The 26,237-nt window shown below is 50.9% G+C and overlaps 1 protein-coding gene across 1 annotated transcript in view; it reads right to left on the bottom strand.

The window, feature by feature from the left end:
* The window catches only part of DNAH10 (dynein axonemal heavy chain 10), a 1,282,131-nt gene that overhangs the window by 208,646 nt on the left and 1,047,248 nt on the right, over positions 1–26,237 (bottom strand). Inside the window, exon 59 of the mRNA XM_069215014.1 lies at positions 19,730–19,866. Within this exon, the coding sequence (XP_069071115.1) occupies positions 19,730–19,866 (137 nt within the window). The remainder of the gene's footprint in view (positions 1–19,729; positions 19,867–26,237) is intronic.

Genomic DNA, 26,237 nt, shown 5'->3' with positions numbered 1-26,237 from the left:
TTCTCCAAATGACCCCTTCTAGGCGCGCTCCATTAAGTCGGTACTCGTGTCAGGTGTGGGCCAGCCCTGTAAAACATTTCTCCAACAAATGGCGAGAAGTCAAACACGGCACTCACAGGAATCCTTTAGTTTCTTCTTTATTCACTACACAAAGGCCGAGTTAACCTAATACCAACGCGTTTCAACCAACAAGGTCTTGATCACGGTATATATATATATATATATATATATATATATATGTATATATATATATATATATATATATATCCGCAGAGCGGGGAGGCTTGGGTGGGTGTAAGGAATCTGCAGCTAGATAGAGTCTCTACCAGATATCGAGACTTCTAGCTGTAGATTCCTTACCTTAGAATAGATACCCAAGCTATAATCCCTGGCGGTGGGTCTGAAGGATATATTTCATACTAGGCAGTCCTGCAGGACTGAGCAGGCAAAATGCCCCACCCTTCTCACTTGGCTATCCAGGCAGTAGTGTCTCGCAAACGTGTGCAAGGAAGACCATGTTGCTGCTTGGTAGATATCAAGCACCGTCACGCCACGAGCTAATGCAGTGGTAGCAGCTTTCAATCTGGTACAGTGAGCCCTCAAGCCCTCTGGAGGCTGCTTCTTGGCCAATGCGTAGCAGATCTTTATACAGAGAACAACCCAGCGAGAAATGGACTGTTTCTGTACTGCCTGATCCTTCTTTGCAGCAACGTACCCCACAAAGAGTTGGTCGTCCACCCGGAACTCTTTTGTGCGGTCAAGGTAGAACGATAACGCTCTTTTTGGGTCCAGCTGATGGAGACGCTCCTCTTCTTTAGAGGGATGCAGTGGTGCAAAGAAGGTGTGCAGGGTGATATTTTGACCCAGATGGAAAGGGGTCACCACCTTGGGGAGGAAAGAGGCACGAGTTCTTAATACTACCTTGTCAGGATATATCGTGAGATACAGTGGTTTTGAAGATACAGCCTGCAGCTCACTCACTCTTCTGGCAGATGTAATTGCCACCAAAAAGGCTGTTTTAATAGTGAGCAGCTGGAGAGGACAGTTATGTAAGGGCTCAAAAGGAGCACACATCAGGAAGGTAAGAACAATATTAAGATCCCACAGAAGCATGACAAAAGGCACAGGTGGAAACAAATGCATAAGCCCTTTCAAAAATCTTTGTACTATAGGAGACTTAAACAAAGATGGTTTATTGGGCAAGCATAGAAAAGCCAATAAGGAAGCAAAATAGCCCTTAAGGGTCCCTAAGGAGGAACCCTGTTGGGCAAAAGAGAGAATAAACCAAAGGATATTAGAAAGAGAAGAAAGAGGATCTATAGACCTCTCTGTACACTATGAAACAACGGCAGGCGTAAATCGACTTAGTAGAGGCACGCCTGGCTGCCAGAATAACATCACAGACTTTGGAAAGGCGGTCATAAACCATTAATTGTCACCGCTCAGCCTCCACATATAAAATCGCAAAGTTGAAAGGATCGGTGAAGAACCTTCCCCTGCTGCTGCAACAGAAGATCCTCCTGAAGAGGCAACCTGATTGGAAGACTGATGCTGATTTTGAGAAGCTCTGGATACCAGACTCTCCGTGCCCAATCCGTAGCCACTAGGATTACCTGTGCCCAGTCGGTCTTGATTTTCTTGAGAACTCTGGGCAGAAGTGGTATGGGCTGAAAGGTGTACAGGAGGCCTGAACTCCACTTGCGAAGAATAGCGTCGCCTAGCGATAGCCCCCTTGAAAACTCCAACGTGTAAAACTGCTCACCCTGCGTTTTCTCTATGGAGGCGAACAGATCCAACCAAGGCTCTCCCCGCTGCTGAAAGAGTCCTTGCGCCACCTCCGGATAGAGATACCATTTGTGATCTGCTAAGCATTTCCGGCTGAGTTCGTCCGCCCTGGCATTCAGAGAACCTGCCAGGTGTTGAACCACCAGGGTTATGCCCTGCTATTCCACCCATGTCCAGAGACGAAGAGCCTCCTGACAAATGGTTCACGACCCCACACCGCCCTGCTTGTTGCAGTACCACATTGAGGTGGTGTTCCGTGAACACCTGCACAACCTTCCCTTTCACAATAGGAAGAAATGCTTTTAATGCTAGTCAGATCGCCCGAAGCTCCAACAAGTTGATATGGAGCTCGGATTCCGCCGGAGACCAGTGACCTCTGATCTCCACCACTCCCAGATGGCAGCCCGATCCCAGAAGGGACGCATCTGTCACTACTGTGAGATCTGGTTGGGGAAGAGAGAGGAGTCTGCCTTTGACCCAATCGCAGTTCACTAACCACCACTGCAGATCCTTGTTCCCTCCGAGATCCGAACCACATCGGTAAGATTCCCCTGATGCTAGGCCCATTGGAACTTCAGGTAAGTACCTTTATTTTTAGTATAACTGTGTATTGTGTTTTCTTATGATATTGTGCATATGACACTAAGTGGTACTGTAGTAGCTTCACACGTCTCCTAGTTCAGCCTAAGCTGCTCTGCTAAGCTACCATTATCTATCAGCCTAAGCTGCTAGACACCCTATACACTAATAAGGGATAACTGGGCCTGGTGCAAGGTGCAAGTACCTCTTGGTACTCACTACAAGCCAGTCCAGCCTCCTACACCTCATATGCCAGCTGGCATGCTTGACCAATAGGATATAGGAAGCCATGAGTCCCAGCAGCCTCAGAGTCTGTCTCAACGAAATCCAGGATAGAGGCTGAAACATCAGTATCATAACCTGAATATCCTGAACTTGCTGCTCAGGAGAATAGGCCTGATACTGCTCTGATAAAAGTGAGCTGCTGGGAGGGAGTCTGGTGTGATTTCAGCACACTGATAGTGAATCCCAGTGAGTGCAGGAGGTTCGCTGTCGTCTGGAGATGGGTGACGAGAGCCTGGGGCGTGGGAGCCTTCAACAGCCAATCGTCGAGGTAGGGGAAGACTAAAATCCCTGACCTGCGCAAATGCGCTGCCACCACCGCCATCACCTTCGTGAACACCCGAGGAGCACTTTTGAGAGGGTAAATTGAAAGTGCTCGTGGCCCACCTTGAACCGCAGGTAACGTTTGTGGGCTGGCAGGATGGGGATATGAAAATACGCATCCTCTGACGCTACCATCCAGTCTCCTTGATCTAGGGCAGACAAAACCTGAGTGAGCATCTTGAATTTCTCCTTCTTGAGGAAGAGAATGACATCCCTTAAATCCAGGATAGGGTGAAGGCCATTGTTCTTTTTGGGAATCAGAAAGTAGCCTTTCTATGGTTCTCTTGGCCAAGAGAGACGTAACTTCCTTGCGGAGCAAAATCAAATGATCCTCCATCAGCAGTTCTTTTGTCAGAGGGATAGAGGGAGGGAAAGACTGGAAGGGGAGGGAATAGCCCTTCCGTATGATCTGCAGAAACCATTTGTCCGTTGTGATGGAAAGCCAGTGAGGGAGATGAAATTGAATCCTCCCTCCAACGGGACGGACGTGGTCCTGCAGAACCACATTAGGATGGTTTGGGCGCAGTGGAGGGGGGATGCGTGGTGGCCGACCTCTGACCAGACCCTTTGGGTCTGATGGTACCACGACCAGGTCCTCTCCTGGGATGTTGTGAAGCCAGAGGATGGCGGCTAAACTGTGGTTGGCGTGGTACCACGCCTCTTCTGATGCCTCGAAAGGGGGAAAGACAGACTGCTGTTGTGCTGGTGCTGAAAGGCCCAAGGATATGGCTGTAGTTCGAGAATCCTTGGACTTCTTAAGTGCGGAGTCTGCCTTCTACTTAAAAAGGCGAAAGTCATCAAAGGCATGTCCATCAAACTTGACTGGACATCCCTCGAAAAGCCAGTTGAACGTAGCCAGGCGTGGCGACGTAGGGCCACTGACACTGAAATCGCTCTGCCCAGCGAGTCGGTCGTGTCCAATCCACACCTGATCGTAAACTTGGCTGCATCTCTTCCATCCTTGACAGCCTGGGTGAGAGTGTCCGGTACGTTCTCCGGGACCTCGGGCAGCACCTGTGCCACTGTATCCCATAAATTATGGGAAAAACGGCCCAAAAGGCAAGAGGTGTTTACAGACCTCAATGCCAGGCTGGTGGAAGAAAACATTTTATTTCCAAGCTGGTCCAGCCTCTTGGATTCCCTATCCGGATGAGCGGAAGGGAAGGCACCATGGGAAGTAGTGGCTTGGACCACCAAGCTCTCCGGGGTGGGGTGTTGGGTCAGGAAACTAGGGTCGCTCGGAGCGGGCCCATGGCAGCAGCCGACTGTCCTATTCACAGGAGCCCCTGTGCTGGGTGTGGACCATGTATCCAGATGGACATCTGTTAGGGCCTCATTGAAGGGCAGCATCGCTCTGATGTTGTCACCCCCGGTTGAAGCACCTCTGTCAGGAGATTTGTCCTGACTGGCACCGTAGGCAAGTCTAGGTCCAAGACCTCATTCGCCCTTTGCACCACCATAGAATAAGAAGCTCCCTCCTCGGTAGCCACTTTAGGAGGAGAGAGCATACCAGTATCTGGAGATGTGTCCAGTCCACTGGCCTCCCCTAGATCCTTGTACCAGTCCTGTTCCAGGTCATATTCCAAAGGGTCCTCAGACCCCTCCCATTCCTCTCCTGTGCCTGGCTGTTCTAAATAAAACTCAGACAATGACCTGGGCCGAATCGGTGCCGAAGTCTGAGTCAGCATCGTATGACGTCACTCCGGATCATCCGGAATGAGGATGGGGCTACCACCGGTGGGTGCCAGTGGTGGAGGAAGTGTCGATGTTGGACCCGGCGCCGGAGGAGGTTGACTGTGAGGGGCCGGTGCCGGTCCGGTTCCGGTATCAGATCCTGGGGTCCCCAAAGGCACTGAGGCCGAAGCCGCCTACGTCGAACCCAAAGGGACCCCTGCTGACCCTGGGTGGCCCGAAGACCCACCCGAGGGTGCAGCCCGCTCAAAAACGAGATGCATGACCTCGTAAAACTCCTTTATTTGAGCGGGGGTCGCTCCGGTCTCTGGAAAAGGAGGAAGACGCGGAGTCGACCCTGGCGATGTCTCTGCGGAACCGCACTCGGAACGTCAACATTCCCTAGACACCTCGTCAGCCGACGGGTGTGGCGAAGTCGAACTCCACTTGGACTTCTTCTTCTTCTTGTGTCTCTTACCTGAATGATCAGATGACCTCGAATGCGAGGAAGAGGACTTTGGTCTCCGGGAGCGGTGCTGCGACGGCTGTCGGGCCGCAAGAATCTTGAGGGGTCTCTCCCTCAAGGCCTTCGGAGCTCATGGACCGATAGTTGGAGCACGAGGTGGAGTTGTGATCCTTCTCGAGGCACTAAAGGCAAACTCGGTGTGAGTCCGTCACCGACGTGGTGCGATGACATGCACCACATGGTTTGAACCCAGTCTTTCTCAAAGACATGACTTCAAACAGTCAAAAAGGTGAAAAAGCCTTGACGTTTGTCAAAGAAAGGGTAGCTCTAATCCGGATCTGCGCTTAACCGGCATGGAAGGAAATGAACTGACGTACGCGCGCCGATGTGGCGTCTATATAGAAAACCGTGATGTCATAGCTGGCTCCAACCACGCTGACGCCACGCGGAGCCGGATGACGCATGCGGATTCAAACGATGCCGCCTGACGGCGTGTGCAGGGTACTGCTCAGCAGAAAAATTCCAGATTCGAAGCTGACGCCAGGGAATTCTAAGGTAAGGAATCTGCAGCTAGAAGTCTCTATCAGATTGGCATGTGCATCCTCCGGGACCTGGGGCAGCACTTGCGCCACCGTATCCCACAAAGTGTGTGACTAACAGCCCAATAAGCATGAGGCGTTCACGGACCTCAATGTCAGACTGGTGGAAAAAAATATCTTCTTCTCAAGTTGGTCCAGCCTCTTGGATTCCCTAACCGGGGGCGAGGAAGGGAAGGCACCCTGGGAAGTGGAGGCTAGAACTACCAAGCTCTCAGGGATAGGGTGTTGAGAGAGGAAACTAGGGTCACCCAGAGCTGGGCGATCGCAGCGGCCAATTGTCCTGTTTACAGGAGCCCGTGTGCTGTTTTTGAGCCAGGACCCTAGAAAGACTTCAGTGAGGGAATTTTTAAAGGGCAACATTGGTTCAGAAGAGGAACCCTGGCTAAAGCACCTCTGTCAGAAGGTTAGTCCTGACTTGCACTGAGGGTAGTTCAAGGTCCAGGACCTCCGCTGCCCTACGCATCACCATTGTATAGGATGCCTCCTCCTCCGTAGCCACAGTAGGGGGAGAGGGAGAGAGCAAGACATAATCTGGAGAGGTGTCCAGTCAATTGGCCTCTCATTCCTCTCCTGTGCCTGGTTGGTATAAAACATGCTCAGGCAGTGATCTGGCACCTGTGGGCACCCTCTACGCCGGGAGTGTCGTCTTCTGGAGAGGCACCTGAGAAGGGTGACTGTTTGTGACTGGCATTGTTCCGGATCCAGAATCGAATCCATGTGGCCCCATCAAAGCCGAAACCAGCACAAAATCAGAATGGGCTTCCTTGACCCCACGGGGTGCGAAGGCGCTCTGGTGGGGCCGGTCCTTTCAAACACATGGTGCATGGTCTCGTAAAATTCTTTCAATTGAGCTGGGGTTTTTCTGGCTCCCGGAAAAGGGGGGGGAGGCTCGGAATCGGTCCTAGCAACGATTCAGCAGAACCTTGCCTGGAACATCGACCTTCCTGAATTGCCTTGTTGGCCAACAGAAAAGGTGAAGTTGAAGTCTGTTTGGACTTCTTCTTCTTTTAGTGCCTCTTCCCCAAGTGTCTGGAGGACTGTAGGAAGTTGGCTCTGTATGTACTATTTCAAAGTAAGAAATAGCATGCACAGAGTCCAAGGGTTCCCCTTAGAGTTAAGATAGTGGCAAAAAGAGATAATTCTAATGCTCTATTTTGTGGTAGTGTGGTCGAGCAGTAGGCTTATCAGAGGGTAGTGTTAAGCATTTGTTGTACACACACAGGCAATAAATGGGGAACACACACAAAAGACAATTCTATGCCAATAGGTTTTTATATAGAAAAATATATTTTCTTAGTTTATTTTAAGAACCACAGGTTCAAGATTTACTAGTAATACTTCAAATGAATGGTATTTCACTCAGGAATCTTAGGAACTTTGAATCAACACAATATCATGTACAGTTTTGGCAAAAAATGGCAATAAGCTATTTTAAAACTAGACAGTGCAATTTTCAACAGTTCCTGGGGGAAGTAAGTATTGGTTAGTTTTGCAGGTAAGTAAAACACCTACAGGGTTCAAAGTTGGGTCCAAGGTGTGGTCTTTAAAAGTTGCTCCTTTGTTGCAAAGTTGCAGTCTTTGTGGAACAGAGCCGCTGTCCTCTGGAGTTCTTGGTCCTTTTAGATGCAGGGTAGTCTTCTGAGGCTTCAGAGGTCGCTGGACCCTGGGGGACGCGTCACTGTTGCAGTTTTTATTGAAGTGGGGAGACAGACCGATAGGGCTGGGGCCAAAGCAGTTGGTGTCTCCGTCTTCTCTGCAGGGCTTCAGGTCAGCAGTCCTTCTTCGTCTTTAGGTTGCAGGAATCTATCTTGTTTGGTTCTGGGGGGCCGTAAATACTCAATTTAGGGGGGTGTTTAGGTCTGGGGGGTTAGTAGCCAATGGCTACTAGCCCTGAGGGTGGCTACACCCTCTTTGTGCCTCCTCCCTGATCCTATTGGGGAAATCCTCCATCTGCAAGATGGAGGATTTCTAAAAGTCAGAGTCACCTCAGCTCAGGACACCTTAGGGGTTGTCGTGACTGGCCAGTGACTCCTCCTTGTTTTTCTCATTAACTCCTCCGGCCTTGTCGCCAAAAGTGGGCCCGTGGCCGGAGAGGCCGGGCATCTCCACTAGCTGGGATGCCCTGTGGCGCTGTAACAAAGGGGGTGAGCCTTTGAGGCTCACCACCAGGTGATACAGTTCCTGCAGGGGGAGGTGAGAAGCACCTCCACCCAGTACAGGCTTTGTTCCTGGCCACAGAGTGACAAAGGCACTCTCCCCATGTGGCCAGCAACATGTCTGGTGTGTGGCAGGCTGGTAAAACTAGTCAGCCCACACTGGAAGTCGGGTATGTTTTCAGGGGGCATCTCTAAGATTCCCTCTGGGTGTATTTCACAATAAAATGTACACTGGCATCAGTGTGCATTTATTGTGCTGAGAAGTTTGATACCAAACTTCCCAGTTTTCAGTGTAGCCATTATGGTGCTGTGGAGTTCTTGTATGACAGACTCCCAGACCATATACTCTTATGGCTACCCTGCACTTACAATGTCTAAGGTTTTGCTTAGACACTGTAGGGGCATAGTGCTCATGCACCTATGCCCTCACCTATGGTATAGTGCACCCTGCCTTAGGGCTGTAAGGCCTGCTAGAGGGGTGACTTATAGGCAGTGTGAGGTTGGCATGGCACCCTGAGGGGAGTGCCATGTCGACTTAGTCATTTTCTCCCCACCAGCACATACAAGCTGGCAAGCAGTGTGTCTGTGCTGAGTGAGGGGTCCCCAGGGTGGCATAAGACATGCTGCAGCCCTTAGAGACGTTCCCTGGCATCAGGGCCCTTGGTACCAGGGGTACCAGTTACAAGGGACTTACCTGGATGCCAGGGTGTGCCAATTGTGGAGACAAAGGTACAGGTTAGGGAAAGAACACTGGTGCTGGGGCCTGGTTAGCAGGCCTCAGCATACTTTCAAATCATAACTTGGCATCAGCAAAGGCAAAAAGTCAGGGGGTAACCATGCCAAGGAGGCATTTCCTTACAAGGACTTTGAGTGGGACGATGAGGTCAAGGGGCTCCCGGAGTGGTCCTGCAACTTTCTTGTCGACCAGGATCGTGACCTCTGAGGAGTCGCGTCTGCCGACATCGACTGCCGGGCCGCAAGGGGCTTTAGGTACCACTCCCTCAAAGCTTTCAGAGCCATGACACAGGAGTCCAAGCACAACTTTGAGTCGTGGTCACGCTGGAGACACCAAAGGTATACAAGATGGGGATCTGTCACCAACATGCTGCGATGGCAGGCGCCACACAGCTTGAATCCCGTCTTCCTAGATGACATCCTCAGCACAGATGAAAAAATATCCAACAAAAAAGTGAAAAAAGGCCTGACAAAAAAGACAGAGGGGTAGCTCCATCCGGAACTGCGCTAACCGGCGCGGAAGGAAAAGAACTGACGTACGCGTGCCTGGGTGGCTCCTTTATAGGCGACCGTGACATCATAAACGTCTATAACGATGACACTGCTTGGATCCAAACTGAGCCATCGGACGGTGCGCAGGAGTATTGCTCAGCAAACGTTCTTGATTCCAAGCTGACGCCTAGAAAATCTAAGGTAAGGAATATGCAGCAAAAAGATTTTCAGATCAGGGGGGTCATTACAACATTGGCGGTAAAAGCCGCTTACCACCGTGCAGAAGACCGCCAACACACCGCCACGGAAATCCACAGCTATTAAGCTACAGCGACAAAATTAAGACACCCACACAAGTCCGCCACACCAAAGGTCAGTGATAAACTGGCGAAAACAAAACCTCCACCGTCACGCCAACAGAAATACGCCCATGCTATCACGACCCACGAATCCACGCGGCAGCCTTTCAACCGCGGTATTCCATTGGCGGTACACAGCCGCGCTCAAAATACACACACATTTACAAAACACTACCACATTGGACAATTCGAAGTACACACACCTGATACACATACACACAGCACTCCCACACACCCAATACAATATAAAACACACACCCACATCACCCACAAACCCCCAGAACCAAAACTTTTCAGAAAAAAGGCCAGAGACAGACACCACCATCCACAAACTAGCAGCCACAGGCTAGCAGCCACAGGCACTCAACACCATCACCCACACAACTTCCACGCACCTCACACTTATCACCACTACATATCACCACACTTATCACCACACACCCCACCCCACACATCACCTACACCACCCCATGGCACGGCAAAGACACCCCAGGTTCTCAGAGGAGGAGCTCAGGGTCATGGTGGAGGAAATCGTCCGGGTAGAGCCACAGCTATTTGGAGCACAGGTGCAGCACACCTCAATTGCAAGGAAGATGGAGCTATGGCGAAGAATAGTCGACAGGGTCAACGCAGTGGGACAGCACCCAAGAAATAGGGACGACATCAGGAAGAGGTGGAACGACCTACGGGGGAAGGTGCGTTCCGTGGTCTCAAGACACCACATCGCGGTTCAGCGGACTGGCGGCGGACCCCCACCTCCTCACCCACAACTAACAACATGGGAGGAGCAGGTCTTGGCAATTCTGCATCCAGAGGGCCTCGCAGGAGTCGGTGGAGGAATGGACTCTGGTAAGTCAAATCTTTAACTATTATATCCCCCACCCTACCTGCATGCTATCACAGACCCCCACCCTCGCTCCCTCCCCTATCACTCCAACTCTTCACAAATGTACTAATAACACAAACCACACATCCCAACACCAAGCCCTGCATGACACAACAAAGCATGGGCACCCATCACTAAAGCATGCCCAATGCACATACCCATAACACCCCCCTCAACCATCATCATACAAGCCCCCACACAGAAATGCTAGCACTGGGGTACACGGTCACCCACCCATTGCACACCATGACACACACAGATGTAATAATAATGTTTTTACACCCCTGCAGGACCCCCTACCCAACGTCACCAGACAAGAGGGTCCAGACATCTCCACCCCACCCACAGAAGAGGCCCACAGTGATGACAGCAGCTCTGTCCAACTGGATCTAGATGACCAGCTCGGACCATCGTGGGCCTCGGGACAGTCGGTTCCCCTCACACAGATACAGCCCACCACAGACCTTCCACCCTCTGGTAACACCAGCACAGCACCCACCCAGCCAGCGGGCCCATACCTCCGTCCCCAGGACACGTCAATCAGCTGTGTGTCCACCACTACAGGGAACCCAGGATAACCCACCACCCCAACAACAGGGACCTGGGGGCAGCGGCAGTGGGCACACGGTCCAGGGGACGGAGGCACAGGAACACAGGGGAACTGGGAGGGCTGCCGTGCGACAGAGGGCGGACAGGCCAAGGGAACCCACTCTCCACGAGGCCCTTTCCTCCATCATGGGAGCATACCACCATTCCCAGGAGACGATGGCAACGGTCCTGGCCAAGTTTCAGGAGACCCAGCGCACGCAGGAGGAACAGTATTTGGGGTTCAGGGAGGAACTCAGAACCATCATCTCTGCCCTGGGCACCATCGTCGGGGTGCTGAATGAAATACTTAACACCAGGAGGGACACTGTGGCACTCCAAGGGGCCCCTGACACTAGCATGGACGATGAACTGCCCACCACCTCCGCCGGCGCTAGTGGACAGAAGGCACCGCCACAGGACCGCCACACCAGCAACCCACCCCCTGTAGATGGAAAACCACCCGCAAGCGGTCCCTGAGATCCAGGAACAAGACAGAGCACGATGCCAAGACCCCCACCAAGAAATGAGACCACCCTGATTGTCAACCCACTGTCCCACTTTGTAACCCTATCCATATTGGAACTGCCCCAGCTCCACTTCCTATGCCCATATGGGCAATGCACCTGTGAGACCAATAGACTGGACTCTGCCATGGACATTCCTCCACCATCACCCCTCACCATTTTACAACCCCCCCTCCAATATTGAGCACTTAAATAAACACCCTTGAAGCACAAAACAATCTGGAGTCAGTCTGTGATTTTGAAAATGTGTATTAGCAATGACAGTGACAAAATGCTGTTTCAAATGTAATGTCAACATACCTATGTCACACATCTCAAGTCCATGAGGAATCTAAGCAGATGACACACGTTGGAAACCACACCTGTGAAACCGTAAGGGAAATGTACAACTCAGTGACCATATACTAGTTGAAATCGACAGACAGGATAGAGGTAGAAGTGTGAAAGTACTTGTAGTAGGCAGGAATGTTTTCTCACCTGTGTGTCATTGGAAATATTGCTGGATAACTGAGTCCCTGTTGTCAATGTCTTCTTCCTCTGCTTCCTCCTCATCACTGTCCACAGGCTCCACAGCTGCCACAACACCGCCATCTGGACCATCCTCCTGCAGAAAAGGCACCTGTCGTCGCAAAGCCAAGTTGTGAAGCATACAGCAGGCCACGATGATCTGGCACACCGTCTTTGGTGAGTAGAATAGGGAACCACCTGTCATATGGAGGCACCTGAACCTGGCCTTCAGGAGGCCGAAGGTGTGTTCGATCAGCCTCCTAGTCCGCCCATGGGCCTCATTGTAGCGTTCCTCTGCCCTGGTCCTGGGATTCCACACTGGGGTCAGTAGCCATGACAGGTTGGGGTAACCAGAGTCCCCTAATAGCCACACCCGGTGCCTCTGGAGTTGACCCATCACATAAGGGATGCTGCTACTCCGCAGGATGTAGGCGTCATACACTGAGCCAGGGAACATAGCATTTACCTGGGAGATGTACTGGTCTGCCAAACACACCATCTGTACATTCATGGAATGATAACTCTTCCGGTTCCTGTACACCTGTTCACTCCTGTGGGGGGGGGGGGTGGGGACCAGAGCTACATGGGTCCCATCAATGGCACCTATGAAGTTGGGGATATGTCCAAGGGCATAGAAGTCACCTTTAACTGTAGGCAAGTCCTCCACCTGAGGGAAAACAATGTAGCTCCGCATGTGTTTCAGAAGGGCAGACAACACTCTGGACAACACGTTGGAAAACATAGGCTGGGACATCCCTGATCCCATGGCCACTGTTGTTTGAAATGACCCACTTGCCAGGAAATGGAGCACTGATAGCACCTGCACTTGAGGGGGGATTCCTGTGGGATGGCCGATTGCTGACATCAGGTCAGGCTCCAACTGGGCACACAGTTCCTGGATTGTGGCACGGTCAAACCTGTAGGTGATGATCAAACTTCTTTCCTCCATTGTCGACAGGTCCACCAGTGGTCGGCACACCGGAGGATTCCGCCATCTCCTCACATGTCCCAGCGGACGGTGCCTAGGAAGGACAACAGCAACCACAGAGTCAAACAACTCAGAGGTATGTACCCACAGTCTACACAGAACACCATTCATACACAAAATCTGGCCTGTATTTGTGTTGTGAGAGTAGGCCTAGGTATGTGTGACGCAGTTGGTAATTAGGCCATGTGGGCCCCTGAAATGGTGGCTGCCTGACCTCTAAACTGAGACAGTGGGATGTGAGGTAACTGCGCTGACGTTGTACACCGTCACGGTAGGCGGTCGAAGACCACGGCCCAATGCTGCATTGGTTAACATTGGACCCTATGGGTCCCAGGAGCCAATGACGATGTATGCCGGCGGTGATGGTTCGCACCGCCACGGACATGACTGCCATTTTCTAGCTGTTTAATCACTCGATACCTGATCTTCGACAGGAGAGGACCTACACTGCAAGTGCTGCTGTGACCTCTGGAAGATACAATGGCTCATGCGTCTGGAGAAAGGGCCCCTGCCTTCACTGCAGAGGAGTTGGAGAAGCTCGTGGACGGGGTCCTCCCCCAGTACACGCTACTCTACGGTCCTCCAGACCAACAGGTAAGTACACAGGGAGCACGTTGTATGGGCTATGCCTGTGTGGAGAAGGCTGGTTGTAAGAAGGAAGGGGGCACAGTTCTGCGTGCATGAAGGACTGTGAATGTATGTGCCACATGGCAAGGGTAGGGATGTAGGCTAGTCACTTAGACGGTGCAGTTGTTAATGACTACTCTTCTTCCCCTGTACATGTCATGTAGGTCAGCGCCCACCAGAAGGAGGATATTTGGCGTGCCATCGCCAAGGACGTCCGGACCCTGGGGGACCACCACAGACGGAGCACCCACTGCCGGAAAAGATGGGAGGACATTCGCCGCTGGAGCAAGAAGACGGCGGAGGCTCAGCTGGGGATGGCCTCCCAACGTGGGAGGGGTGCCCGTCGAAACATGACCCCCCTGATGTTCAGGATCCTGGCGATGGCCTACCCTGAGTTGGATGGGCGCTTGAGGGCATCACAGCGGACACAAGGGGGTGAGTACAACATAATTCAGCGGACTTTTGCGCGCAATGAAGGTGTCTGGGTGGTGGAGGAGGGCTGTGGGTTTCCCTAGGCCAGGGCGAGTTCAGTAGGCTAGGCCCCTCCGTAATGCAGGCCATGTGGCACCCCACCCTACCTCTGTAGAGTGCCAAGTACAGGTATTCATGCCCCTGTGTCATCTGTGTGTGCAGATGTCATCCATAGCCTTGTCGGCCATTTCCAAGGAATTGCATCTGTAGAGCCCAACAGTGCAACGTAGTGCAGGGGGCTGCTGTGTCTGTATTGTCCGCCAACTGTAGCGGTAAGCCATGCAACCTGTCTTTCTTCTGTCATCCCCCCCCCTTTTTGTGGTCTCCCTGTTCTTGTGTGCATCAGCATCATCAGGCGGAGGTATAGTGGCACCGGAGCACGTGCATCCCACATGGCCATGGAGGGCCACACCACGGACTCAGAATACACCAGTGGGACGGAGGGCGAGGGGAGCACCACGGCGGTCACAGGATCTGCAACCAGCGACACAGACTCTTCCTCCGATGGGAGCTCCCTTGTGGTGGTGGCAAAATCTGTGCCCCCCACTTCTACAGGTACAGCTGCCACCCCCCCTACCAGCACCTCCCTCCCAGCAGCCCCTCAGCCTTCGCCCCGTGCCCGCTCACCCAGGAGGGTGGGCATCACCTTCGACCCAGGCACCTCACCTCTGCTGCCCTCAGTGAGGAGGGCATTGACCTCCTCAGGTCACTCACTGTTGGGCAGTCTACCATTTTGAATGCCATCCAGGGTGTGGAAAGGGAATTGCAACAGACAAATGTATTCCTGGAGGGCATTCATTCTGGTCAGACTGCCCTTCATCGAACCCTGCAAACTCTGGCCTCAGCACTGATGGCAGCTATTGTCCCTGTGTCTAGCCTCCCCCTCCAACTTCCTCCACCTAGACCCAATCCCCTGTACCCCAGCCTATCCCAAGCACACCATCAGACCAGTCTGCACACACCTCACCACACAAGGTAAGCTCAGGCAAACATAAGCACCACACATCCCACAGGCACTCACAAAAGCATCACACACATACAGACACACCAACATCCACTGCCTCCACTGTGTCCCCCTCCTCGTCGTCTCCCTCCTCCCTCCCAGTCTCGTCTACACTCACACCTGCATGCACTACCACTACAGCCACTACGTCCCGCACCAGCACAGCCACCACCACACCTCGCTCACGTGCACTCACCACCCCCGCTACCATTTACACATCCCCTGTGTCCTCTCCCAGTGTGTCTGTGACGCCCCCTCCCAAGATACACAAACGCAGGCACACACCCACCCAACAGCCATCCACCTCACGACAGCCTCCAGCCCATGCACCTGCACCCAAATCCACAAAAGTTACATCTCCTACAACCACCACCTCTTCCTCCACTCCCAAACCCCCTCCAGCTACCCGTCCCAGTGTGTCCAAACAACTTTTCCTGTCCCTCCTTAACCTATTTCCCACCCCCCCCCTCCAACTCATAGGTCCCGTACTAGCACCTCAGCCAAAAAATCTCCGGGACCAGTGGTGCCTGTTGTTACAGGTATGTGGAGTGCACCGGCCACCAGGCCAGCCAGTGTGGCATGAAGCCAGAGCACAGCCAGTCACCCCCCCACCCCCCCCCCCCTGTGAAGCACCAGAAGTTGGACAGTGCCCGGCGGGAGAGGGGGAAGACTCCAGCCAGCAAAGCCACTCACAAGGGTCCCGGGGGGAGTGTCAACTCAGCTGTGACTCCTCCCAAGGTGGGGAAGGTCCAGAAGAAATCTCCAAAGTCTGGGAGGAGCAGCATGGCGGAGAAGACCGCCATCATCCCTGCTGCCCAGGAGGCCATCGCCAGCCCCATTGTCACTGGCCAGGAGGCCACCGCCAGAGTCACTGCCCAGGAGGCCAGCCCCATCGTCACTGGCCAGGAGGCCACCACCAGAGTCGCTGCCCAGGAGGCCAGCCCCATCGTCACTGGCCAGGAGGCCACCACCAGAGTCGCTGCCCAGGAGGCCAGCCCCATCGTCACTGGCCAGGAGGCCACTGCCAGAGTCACTGCCCAGGAGGCCAGGCCCGTCACTGGCCAGGAGGCCACCGCCAGAGTCGCTACCTAGGAGGCCAGCCCCATCGTCACTGACCAGGAGGCTACCGCCAGCCACAGCCCAGCTGGCCAGGAGGGCCCCGCCAGCCACAGCCCAGCTGACCCATGAAGGACCGCCAGCTACAGCCCTGCTGGGCAATGAAGGACCGCCCTGGCAAGCACCGCTGAACAGGCCAAGGACCGCTGAACAGGGCAAAGACCGCCATGGAATGCACCGCTGAACAGGTCTGACACTGGCAACTCAAGCACCGCTGAACAGGCCAAGGACCGCTGAACAGGGCAAAGACCGCCATGGAATGCACCGCTGAAAAGGTCTGACACTGGCAACTCAAGCAACGCTGAACAGGCCAAGGACTGATGAACAGGGTAAAGACCGCCATGGAATGCACCGCTAGCCCATTTGCGGCAGGGGCAGTGACACAACTGGGACCGTCACGGGGTGTGTGCTGCACTCTGGGCACCAGTCCCCCTCCAGAACCAGTGGAGAACAGCATCCACTCCGTCTGTCCTTGGCAGGATGAAGCACTCTGGGCACCAGTCCCCCTCCAGAACCAGTGGAGAAAGGCATCCACTCCGTCTGTCCTTGGCAGGATGAAGCACTCTGGGCACCAGTCCCCCTCCAGACCCAGTGGAGAACAGCATCATCCACTCCGTCTGTCCTGCACAGGATGAAGCACTCTGGGCACAAAGTCCCCTCCAGAACCAGTGGAGAAAGGCATCCAATCCGTCTGTCCTTGGCAGGATGAAGCACTCTGGGCACCAGTCCCCCTCCAGAACCAGTGGAGAACAGCATCCACTCCGTCTGTCCTGCACAGGATGAAGCACTCTGGGCACATGTCCCCCTCCAGAACCAGTGGAGAAAGGCATCCACTCCGTCTGTCCTTGGCAGGATGAAGCACTCTGGGCACAAAGCCCCCTCCAGAACCAGTGGAGACTGTTATCCACTTGAGAGACTGTGGCTTTGCACTCCCCAGGATGGTACAGTGGGCAAACCCACCCACTGTAGAGACTTGAGAGACTGTGGCTTTGCACTCCCCAGGATGCAGCAGTGGGCAAGCCACCCACTGGAGAGACTTGAGAGACTGTGGCTTTGCACTCCCCAGGATACATCAATGGGCATGGAGCCCCCTCGTGGATCTGGCGTCGTGCACTCATCCGGCTGAGGTGTGTCCCCCCTTCCCTTCCCCCTGAGGTGCCTGTTGTATTTCTATCTGATGCCCCTGCAGTGTTCTCTCCGTTTTGATCGGGTATCTTGTGTGGGCCTCGCCCATGCATTTTGGGCCCAGTGGTCCACGGACTATGAATGGTGCAATACCTGCACTACTAATCGTGGTGTATATTTTGTTTATTGTGTATATATATCTGTATATATTTGCTTACTGTATTTTGATATATTACAATGGTTCAACTCATTTCCTTTTGTCTTTGCATTCTTCCGGGGGGGTTGGGGTGTGTTACTGTAATGTATAGATATGCATTGGTGTGTGTGTTGTAGTGGGTGAGGGTCGGGGTGGGGGTTGGGATGTTGGTTGTGTGTGTCCCTGTGTTTTTGCCTCCCCCCTCCCCTATGTCGTAGGTGCAGTACTCACCGTGATCTTCGCAGCCGGCGTTGATGATCCTCGTATAGGAGCAGGAAGACTATCGCAGGGAGAATATGGAGTTCTGGATCCATGGTGCCCTCCTTCCTCGTGGAGTGTGTAGAGGTGAGCGCTTTCCCTTAGAAATTCCTGTTTCCGCCGTGTTTTTATCCGCGGTGAATCCGCCCCGGAAAAGGTGGCGGATTGGTAGGTTGTGATACTGTGGGCAGTACATTGTCCTCTGTCTGTCTGTTGGCGGTGACCGTCGCGCTGTTTGTTTGTACCACAGTGGCGGTCAGAGTTTTAAAGTGGCTGTCTTTGTTGGCGGTTTCCGCCATGGTCATAATTACCGCCGCTTAAACACCGTTCGCCAGGGTTGTAATGACCACCCAATTGTTTTTTTGCATGAGTAATGTGGATTTCTAAACCACTTATACCTTATGGGGTGAGTTATGTTTTTGGAAATCAGGAGCTTCACATCCCTGCCCCACATTTTCACAAAATTGCAATGCAGTAGTTAATGGTGTAAGCCAGCTGAGTCACTGTGTCAACAAGAGAAATCTAGAAAACCTACTAATATCCATTAACTCATCTCTCTACCCTGCAAAATCAGAGTAGTGGATTGTCCAATCCCATCATCATCATGACTGGGGTCCCTGTGAGGATCTGAATCTTCAAAAAGGAATCTGACTTCCTCCGTGAGACTTTGCGCCTCTCTCCTTGAACGTTGGTGTGGTAAGTCCATCAGAGGCAATAACTCCGTTCAAGGAGGTTTCAACACTGGTGGAGTCAGCTGGGAAGGTGAAGATAAGGCCTGTGGCGTCAGGGGCGTAGATTGTGGCAGTCGTGGAGTCATCTGTGGGGAGGTAGAGAGCACTGTGGCACCAGGTAATTGATGAGATCCAGGACAGATGGAAAAGATGACAGTTGCTATTGGAGGCAGATTCAGTCATGGCACAGATACTAAAGACAGGGGCAGTGCCATGTTCTTAGTCAAATCCCACATGACTGGCACCAAAAGGCAGGAATGGTGAAAAGGCCGCTGGATGGTATGAGCTCAGCAAACACCCGGAGATAAAAGCTATTGGACCCCTGGGACCAGATGATGCTCAAGAGGGGACCATGGCTCACTGAAAGATGTCATACATCGCATTGAAGAACATAGGTGGATCAATTCCCACAGTGGGGAACTCGGTATAGGGCTGACCAGGCTGGGGACACAGAGTAGGCACTGAAGGCTGCAGTGTCTACAGGACCGGTGCCAGGTCAGATGGAACCACAGGCACCAGATCCTCAGTGGTATCTTCCACTGATTCCAGATCTGATTGAGATGTTTGCGGTCAGGCGGGAGGCCTTGGTGACTTACTTTTAGATAAGTGATGTTGTCCTGATTCATGTCGCCTTTTCTTCTTGTGTTTTTTCCTCAATGATGGTGGTGACTCAGCATGAACTTTCAATGTCCTTGCTCCTACATCGGGGCCATAAACATCTTGGTCTCTCTTTCTTTTATGGCTTAGGAGTTGCAGGTCTTGACATCATGGTCGGACCCCAGGGATCAAAGACAGATCTCATGTGGATCTGTAATGGACATTTGTACATCACAGTCCCAACACAATTTAAAACCTGGTTGTTTGGGTGGCAACATAATGGGAAAAAACTGCACTTGATGAAATAAATGAAAGAAAAAGGGTCAAAAAATTCCTGAGGAGATTCAAGCTCTAAATTCATGTTGATGGCCCAGAAAGAAAGTGAGCACCAACACAGGGCTCCAGTGACGTTACAGGGAAGCCTCTTCTGGCACCTAAGTGAAGCCAGTGTCCACTACCATGTGGAGAGCTGTTAATGAGTTTCTGTCTGATGCCTGGGATATTCAAAAGGTGAGGAATCAAAAGGTGAAGAATCTGCAGGTATAAGTATCCATCACAATGTAAAAGACAGAAAGTATCCAGTACCGTGCTGCTATTACTAACATACTCTTCATGCTGCTAGCACACACTCTCATATTTAACATCAGGCTGGTCTCTATCATACCTTTTCTCTTTTGGGTTTGATTTCCTTGGCCACATCACAATAACCCATTACTGCTTCCACAAATTTTAACATCCCTGATCCTGCTTTGCTGATAGCTTCCATTTCTTCCAATGAGGTATTTAGAGTCTTTAAAAAACCTAGAGCATAAAAAGAAAGATATAAAAAAGTACATGAATTTTTTTTACACTACTTGTTAAGCACATTTCTGTTGCCAACATTGAGAAGCGTGGGCCACAGGCACAAAGTCTAGAGTTGCATCTTCTTCCAGTGTCTTTTTGAGGGTCAGCATCAGTGTATTATTACAACATTTCATAACATGTTCATCAAATGCTATTGTTTTCTTTTGCACTGTATGTATTAATTTGTCAGCATCTTTCAGTTATACAACTATGTCATTTCCATTAAAACTTAAAAAAGAATATTCCTGACTTGAAAACACAACCCATATTTTTTACTTGTTACTTTTCTGTCCAAAAGTTATTACTCTTTTGGTTACACTCTTCCTGTATTATTTCTACTAACTGCACATGTGTTTCATACCTAGCTCCTTGACTAGCAAGCCATTTTATGTACATGGGATACTCATTCAGATACATCAACAACTTCTATACAATTTCAGATGAGGATTTCAGATCACATTACTTTCTCAGACCAGTATGTTTTACTAAATCGTCAATGAAGGACCTTATGCTGTCCATGTTTTTTCTCTGGTACCTGCCCACAACAGTAGCATTAGCTGTTGCACTGCTCCTGTCTTGCCTGCTGACCTCAGACGAGAGGGATGCACTGTCTTTACTGCAGTGTGGGCAGCAGAAGTTTCCTAGAGGCACTAGTGGATTTTCGTCACACAATTGCCTTCTTTCGGCCGGTCTGTCAGTGCACTCATCCACTGCTGTATCCTGGACTATGGGGTGGGGCAGTCAGCGGTCCCCTTCTCCTTCAAAAAAATCCTCTGTGAGGAATATGAGAAGGTATTATAGCTTCCCAGTCCAAAATGGCCAAAGTCATTTTGGATCCCAACTTATTATGAAGGAAGCTTTTCCTTCATCTCCTGTTACTGTGTCTAGACATCTGCAGTGCCTCAGCCTTCCTAGTCATCAGCTAGCTTATGGTACCTTAGAGTATCTCTCCAGGGACCCTAGCCATCGTCTTAGAGGTTTTCTGCATTGGATGTTTCCTCCATGGGGCTTTTTATGGAGGGGCATTTTCCTGCTTGGTGCTTCATCGTGCCATGACAACGTGGCTACCAGAGGCGGTCATCCATACTTCTGGGATATTAATACTACAAAGACCTGGACAACTAGATGCAGAAACTATTTGGAAGATACCTCCAGATGCCATAGTTGTGACAGTGTGTGATATCCAGAATCCAATCTAGAAACTGAAGAGATGGAGTGAGTCCAGATGGATCAACCTCAGGCTTCAGCCAATACAGTAACCACAGATCAAGCCAAAGCTTTGTTGCTAACGGTCCATGGCAATCACACACTGGGATTCTTGCCCTGCCACAAGCCCTGATCTCCAGAGCTTCTGATGTTTTAACGGTCTCTCCAACAATTCCAAATTTCTCTAGAGGTCCGAATAAATAGAAAGAGTTCCAGAACTCTTTAACTTTTTTTTTTTTTTAAACAAACTTAACCTGTTTATTTGCCTTTCACTATGCTAAATTTACACAAGGTACAGTCTAAGTAGGATACGTAATTAGTGCCTTGTCTGGACCTGCACTAGCCTGGGCAACCCATCTTGTAACCACTGAAGACCCAAGTCTTTCTAATTATGCCACCTTCATAACTGCCTTTAAACTAAGTTTTGAGAGATCTAACCATGTATGTTTGGCTGAATAGAAACTTTGTGATATCAATCAAGGAAAGCAGGATGACCAGACCTACATCATTTGTTCTTGTCAGCTAGCTGCTGAGACTTCTAGGGTTGAACAGGTTTTAAAGACACTGTTTCAAAGAGGCTTCAAAGAAGAAAAACTAAAAGAAGAACTAGTCCACAATGCCCAGCCATTACCTTTGCTCAACCTTTGGAACAAGCCCTAATAATCGAACATTGGTTGCGAGAGAGTCAGTTGGAGAAACAAAGGATTTGATTTTCCCCTGCCTTTGGAAGTTCTCGGCCTGTGCCTATTCAAGCGGACAACGCCCCCGAAACACCTTTGGTCTCTCCAGAAGAAGAGCCAAAGCAGATTGGCTCTGCACGTAATCTCTCATGGAAGAAGAACGTGTATATTGCAGAAAGACTTGGCTCTACATGTCTGTGGTTCTCCAGGTCCTCTGATTTGTACCTGTCCTTTGGGAAATGCCAGACCCATCGTTTGTGAGAGGGGAAAGAACAGGGTTGTGTAAAGTCCCATTTTTGTAGAGTTAACTGAGATTTCCTGTCGTCACTCCTCATTTTACCAGGCTATACTGGGTTGCCTTAAGGTATCTTGGTTAAAGTTCCTATGCTCCTTGATTGTGGTGCCAGTAGATTATACCTAGATGAACCCTGGACTAGAAGTCAAAGTCTACTGCGTACCACTAAAGTATCCTTGGAATGAGTCCAGACTGTAAATAGTACTCCTCTGGTTTTGAGATCAGTGGCAAAGATGACTGTACCCCTGAGATTGATCTTTGGTTCTCATCAAGAAGTAGCCTTCTTTTATCTTGCTGCCCCACCTAACCATACCACCATAGTGGGTGTTCCCTGAACAACCTGTGTATCAACTGGAAGACTCAAACTATCTCTCTGTCCTCTCAATTTTGTCATGACCAATGTTATCCCTCTGGGGGATATTGGACCCCTAAAGAGTTAAATTCAAGTCTTGTTCCTGAGACCAGGGTGCTGAATTCCCATCATGCAGTTATAGTTCAATATCATCACTACACAGATCTTTTTGAGAAACCAAAAGTACTAACACCACCTCCTAATAGAGAATGTAATTACGCAATCCCTGTCAAACATGGAACAACTGTCCCATTTGGGAGGATTTATTCTCTATCCCAGTCTGAAAAAGAAGTCCTTAAACAATAATTAGTAGATAATCTACATAACCGTTTCACAAGATGACCTTCCTCTCCAGCAGGGGCCTCAATGTTTTTTGTGACAAAGAATTCAAATGAGTTGAGACCTTGTATTGACTAGAGAGGGCTGAATAAGATCAGCATTAAGGATCACTAGTCTCTTCCTTTAATTTTGGATGTTTTGGAATCTGTAAGATGGTCAAAAAAATTTACTGAGCTAGACTTTCGCATTGCATATCGTCTCTTGCACATTAAGAAAGGTGATGAATGGAAGACTACCTTCAGGACACTGCCAGGTCACTTTAAATACCAAGTCATGCCCTCTGACTAGAGTAATGCCCTGGCGATCTTACAATGATTCATGTATTGAATCTTCTCTGACATATTAAAACAATTTGTTGTTATTTACTTAGACAACATTCTAGCTTACTGTAAGGGTCCGACTAAACATCATTTACATGTCCGCCAGCTACTGCACAGAAACCACCAAAACCAACTCTTCTGCAAACCAAGAAATGTGATTTCAGTCTCTCCAAAGTAGAGTATCTGATTTATGGAAAAAAAATTCTCCCCTTACTGAACAAGTTACTTACCTTTGCTAATGCATTATCTTTGCCAATAGCAGGCGTATATCGTTTTGGTGGAGGACTGCCTGGCCCCCAAGATAACTTTACAGACTTTGGGAGGAAGGTCAAGAGCTATCAACTGTCGTCCCACAATCTCCACCCAAGGAAGCAGAGTGTTGACAGGTTCGGGTGGAGGACCCTCACCTGCTGCTGCAACAGAAGATTCTGATTGGATAATCAATGCTCATTTTTAGAAGCTCTGGATATCAGACTCTCTGTTCCCAGCCCGGAGCCACAAGGATGACTTTGGACCGGTTGTTCCTGATCTTCTTGAGAACTCTGGGTAGAAGTGGTATGGGCGGAAAGGCGTACATGAGGCCTAAAATTCACTTGAGACAAAAACAGTCTCTGACGACAGCCGCCTTGGAAACTCCAACGTGCAAAACTGCTGACACCGCACGCTCTCTTCGGAGGTGAACAGATCTAACCAGGGCTCTCCACACTGCTGAAAGAGTCCTTGAGCCACCTCTGAATAGAGACACCATTCGTGATCTGCTAGGCATCGACTGCCAATTATGTCCACCCTGGCATTCAGAGAATCTGCCAGGTGTTGAACCAGGGGTTACATTGTGCTGTTCCAGCCATGTTCAAAGACGCAGGGTCTCTTGACAAAGTGTTCATGACCCCGCCCTGCCCTGCTTGTGCAGTAATACTTGGCGGTGGTGTTGTCCAAGAGCACATGCACTAACTTCCCCTTGACAGAGGGAAGAAATGCTTTCAGTGCTAGCTAGATTGCACAGAGCTCCAAAAAGTTGATGTGGTGTCCGGATTCCGCTGGAGATCAGAGTCCTCCTATCGCCAGCCTGTCTCAGGAGTGAATCATCTGTCACTACTTTCTTGTTGGGAAAGAGAGAGGATTCTGCCTTTGACCCAATCACAGTTCATTAGCCACCACTGCAAGTCCTTTGCAGTTCCCTTAGAGATTTCAGCAGGAAAAGACTGAAACCCCTAACCTGCGCAGATGAGCTGCGACCACCATGATCTCTTTGGTTAACACCTGAGGGGCACTGGTGAGGCCGAAGGGGAGTACGGTAAATTAAAAGTGCTCGTGGGCTACCTTGAACCGCAGGTAACGCCTGTGGGCCGGCACGATGAGGCTATGGAAGCACGCATCCTGCAAATCAAATGCTACCATCCAGTCTCCTTGGTCTAGGGCAGACAAGACCTGAGCTAGAGTGGGCATTCTGAATTTCTCCTTTTTGAGGAAGAGATTTACTTCCCGCAAGTTCAGAATAGGGGGAAGGCCCTTGTTCTTTTTGGTTATAAGAAAGTAGCGGAAATAACAACCACTGCCTACTTCTGATATCGAGGACCCTTTCTATGGCTCCCTTAGCCAAGAGAGTCGGCGCACGAGGTGGAATCGTGGTCCTTCACCAGGCACCAAAGACAAACACGGTGCGGGTCCGTCACCGACATGGTGTGATGACACGCACCACACGGCTTGAACCCTGTCTTTCTCGAAGACATGACTTCAAACAGTCAAAAAAGTCTCGACAAACCATCGAAGAAGGGTAGCTCCTTCCGGAACTGCGCTTAACGGGCGCAGAAGGAAAAGAACTGACGTACGCGCGCCGAGATAGCATCTATATAGACAACCATGACGTCATAGACTGCTCCAACGACGCATGCGGAGCTGGTCGACGCACGCGGATCCGAACGACGCCGCCCGACGGCTCAGAAAAAACTATAGATTCGAAGCTGACGCCAGGGAATTCTAAGGTAAGAAAGCTGCAGCTAGAAGTCTCTATTAGATCTAAGTGTTCCTCCATCAGCCATTCTTTTGAGGGAGGTAAAGACTGGAAGGGGAGGGAATAGTACTTATGTATGATCTGTAAGACCTATTTGTCCGATGTTCTGGACTGCCAGTGAGGGAGATGAAAATTAATCTTCCCTCCAACTGGACACATAAGGTCTTGCAGAATCACACTAGCTGGGCTTGGATGCTGTGGAGGAGGGGGGCTGGGTGGTGGATGACTTCTGGCTAGACCCTCTTGGTCTGAAGCTACATCTGCGTTCCTGTGCCAGATGGTGGCCTGGCGGAGGAAGGTGGCTGGTCTGTGGATGGCGTGGTATCCCGCCCCTTCCGAAACCTCGAAAGGGGCGATAGACAGACTGGTGGTGAGGGGTCACCAAGAGGCCCAAGGACCTGGCCATAGCCCGGGAGTCCTGAAGTGCTCCAGCGCCGAGTCTGCCTTTTTGCCAAATAGGCAGGACCCATCGAAGGGCATGTCCATGAGGTTTGCCTGGACATCCCCAGAAAAGCAAGACGTACAAAGCCAGACATGGTGTCGTAGGGCCACCATCAATGAAATTGCTCTAACCAGCGAGTCAGTCGTGTCCAAACCACACCCTATGGTAAACTTTGCTGCATCTCTCCCAACCTTAACAGCTTGGGAAAGAACGGCCTGCACGTCCTTCGAGACCTGAGGCAGCACCTGCGCCACTGTGTCCCATAAAGTATGGGAAAAACGTCCCACTAGGCATGAGGTGTTTACGACCACTTAGACCAGTTAGGGAAGAACATCTTCTTCCCTAACTGGTCCAGCCTCTTGGATTCTCTATTCCAAGGGTGCGGAAGGGAAGGTGCCATGGGAGGTGGAGGCTTGGATCTCCAATTTCTCCGGGGTGGGGTGCTGTGTGAGGAGGCAAGGATCACTTGGAGCTAGGCAATGGCAGTGGACAATTGTCCTGTGTACAGGCACCCCTGTGCTGGGTTTGGACCACGTCCCCAGTAGGACATCCGTGAGAGCTTCACTGAAGAGTAACATTGGATCCAATGTGGAAAACCCTGGCTGAAGCACTTCTCTCAGGAGGATAGTCCTGACTGGCACCATAGGCAGATCTAGGTCAAAGACCTCTGCTGCCCTAAGCACT

This window comes from Pleurodeles waltl, chromosome 11 (assembly GCF_031143425.1).
Source record: "Pleurodeles waltl isolate 20211129_DDA chromosome 11, aPleWal1.hap1.20221129, whole genome shotgun sequence".
NCBI lineage: Eukaryota > Metazoa > Chordata > Amphibia > Caudata > Salamandridae > Pleurodeles > Pleurodeles waltl.
The sequence above is the reverse complement of the archived record's forward strand: the minus strand, read 5'-3'. Positions and strand labels throughout refer to the sequence as shown.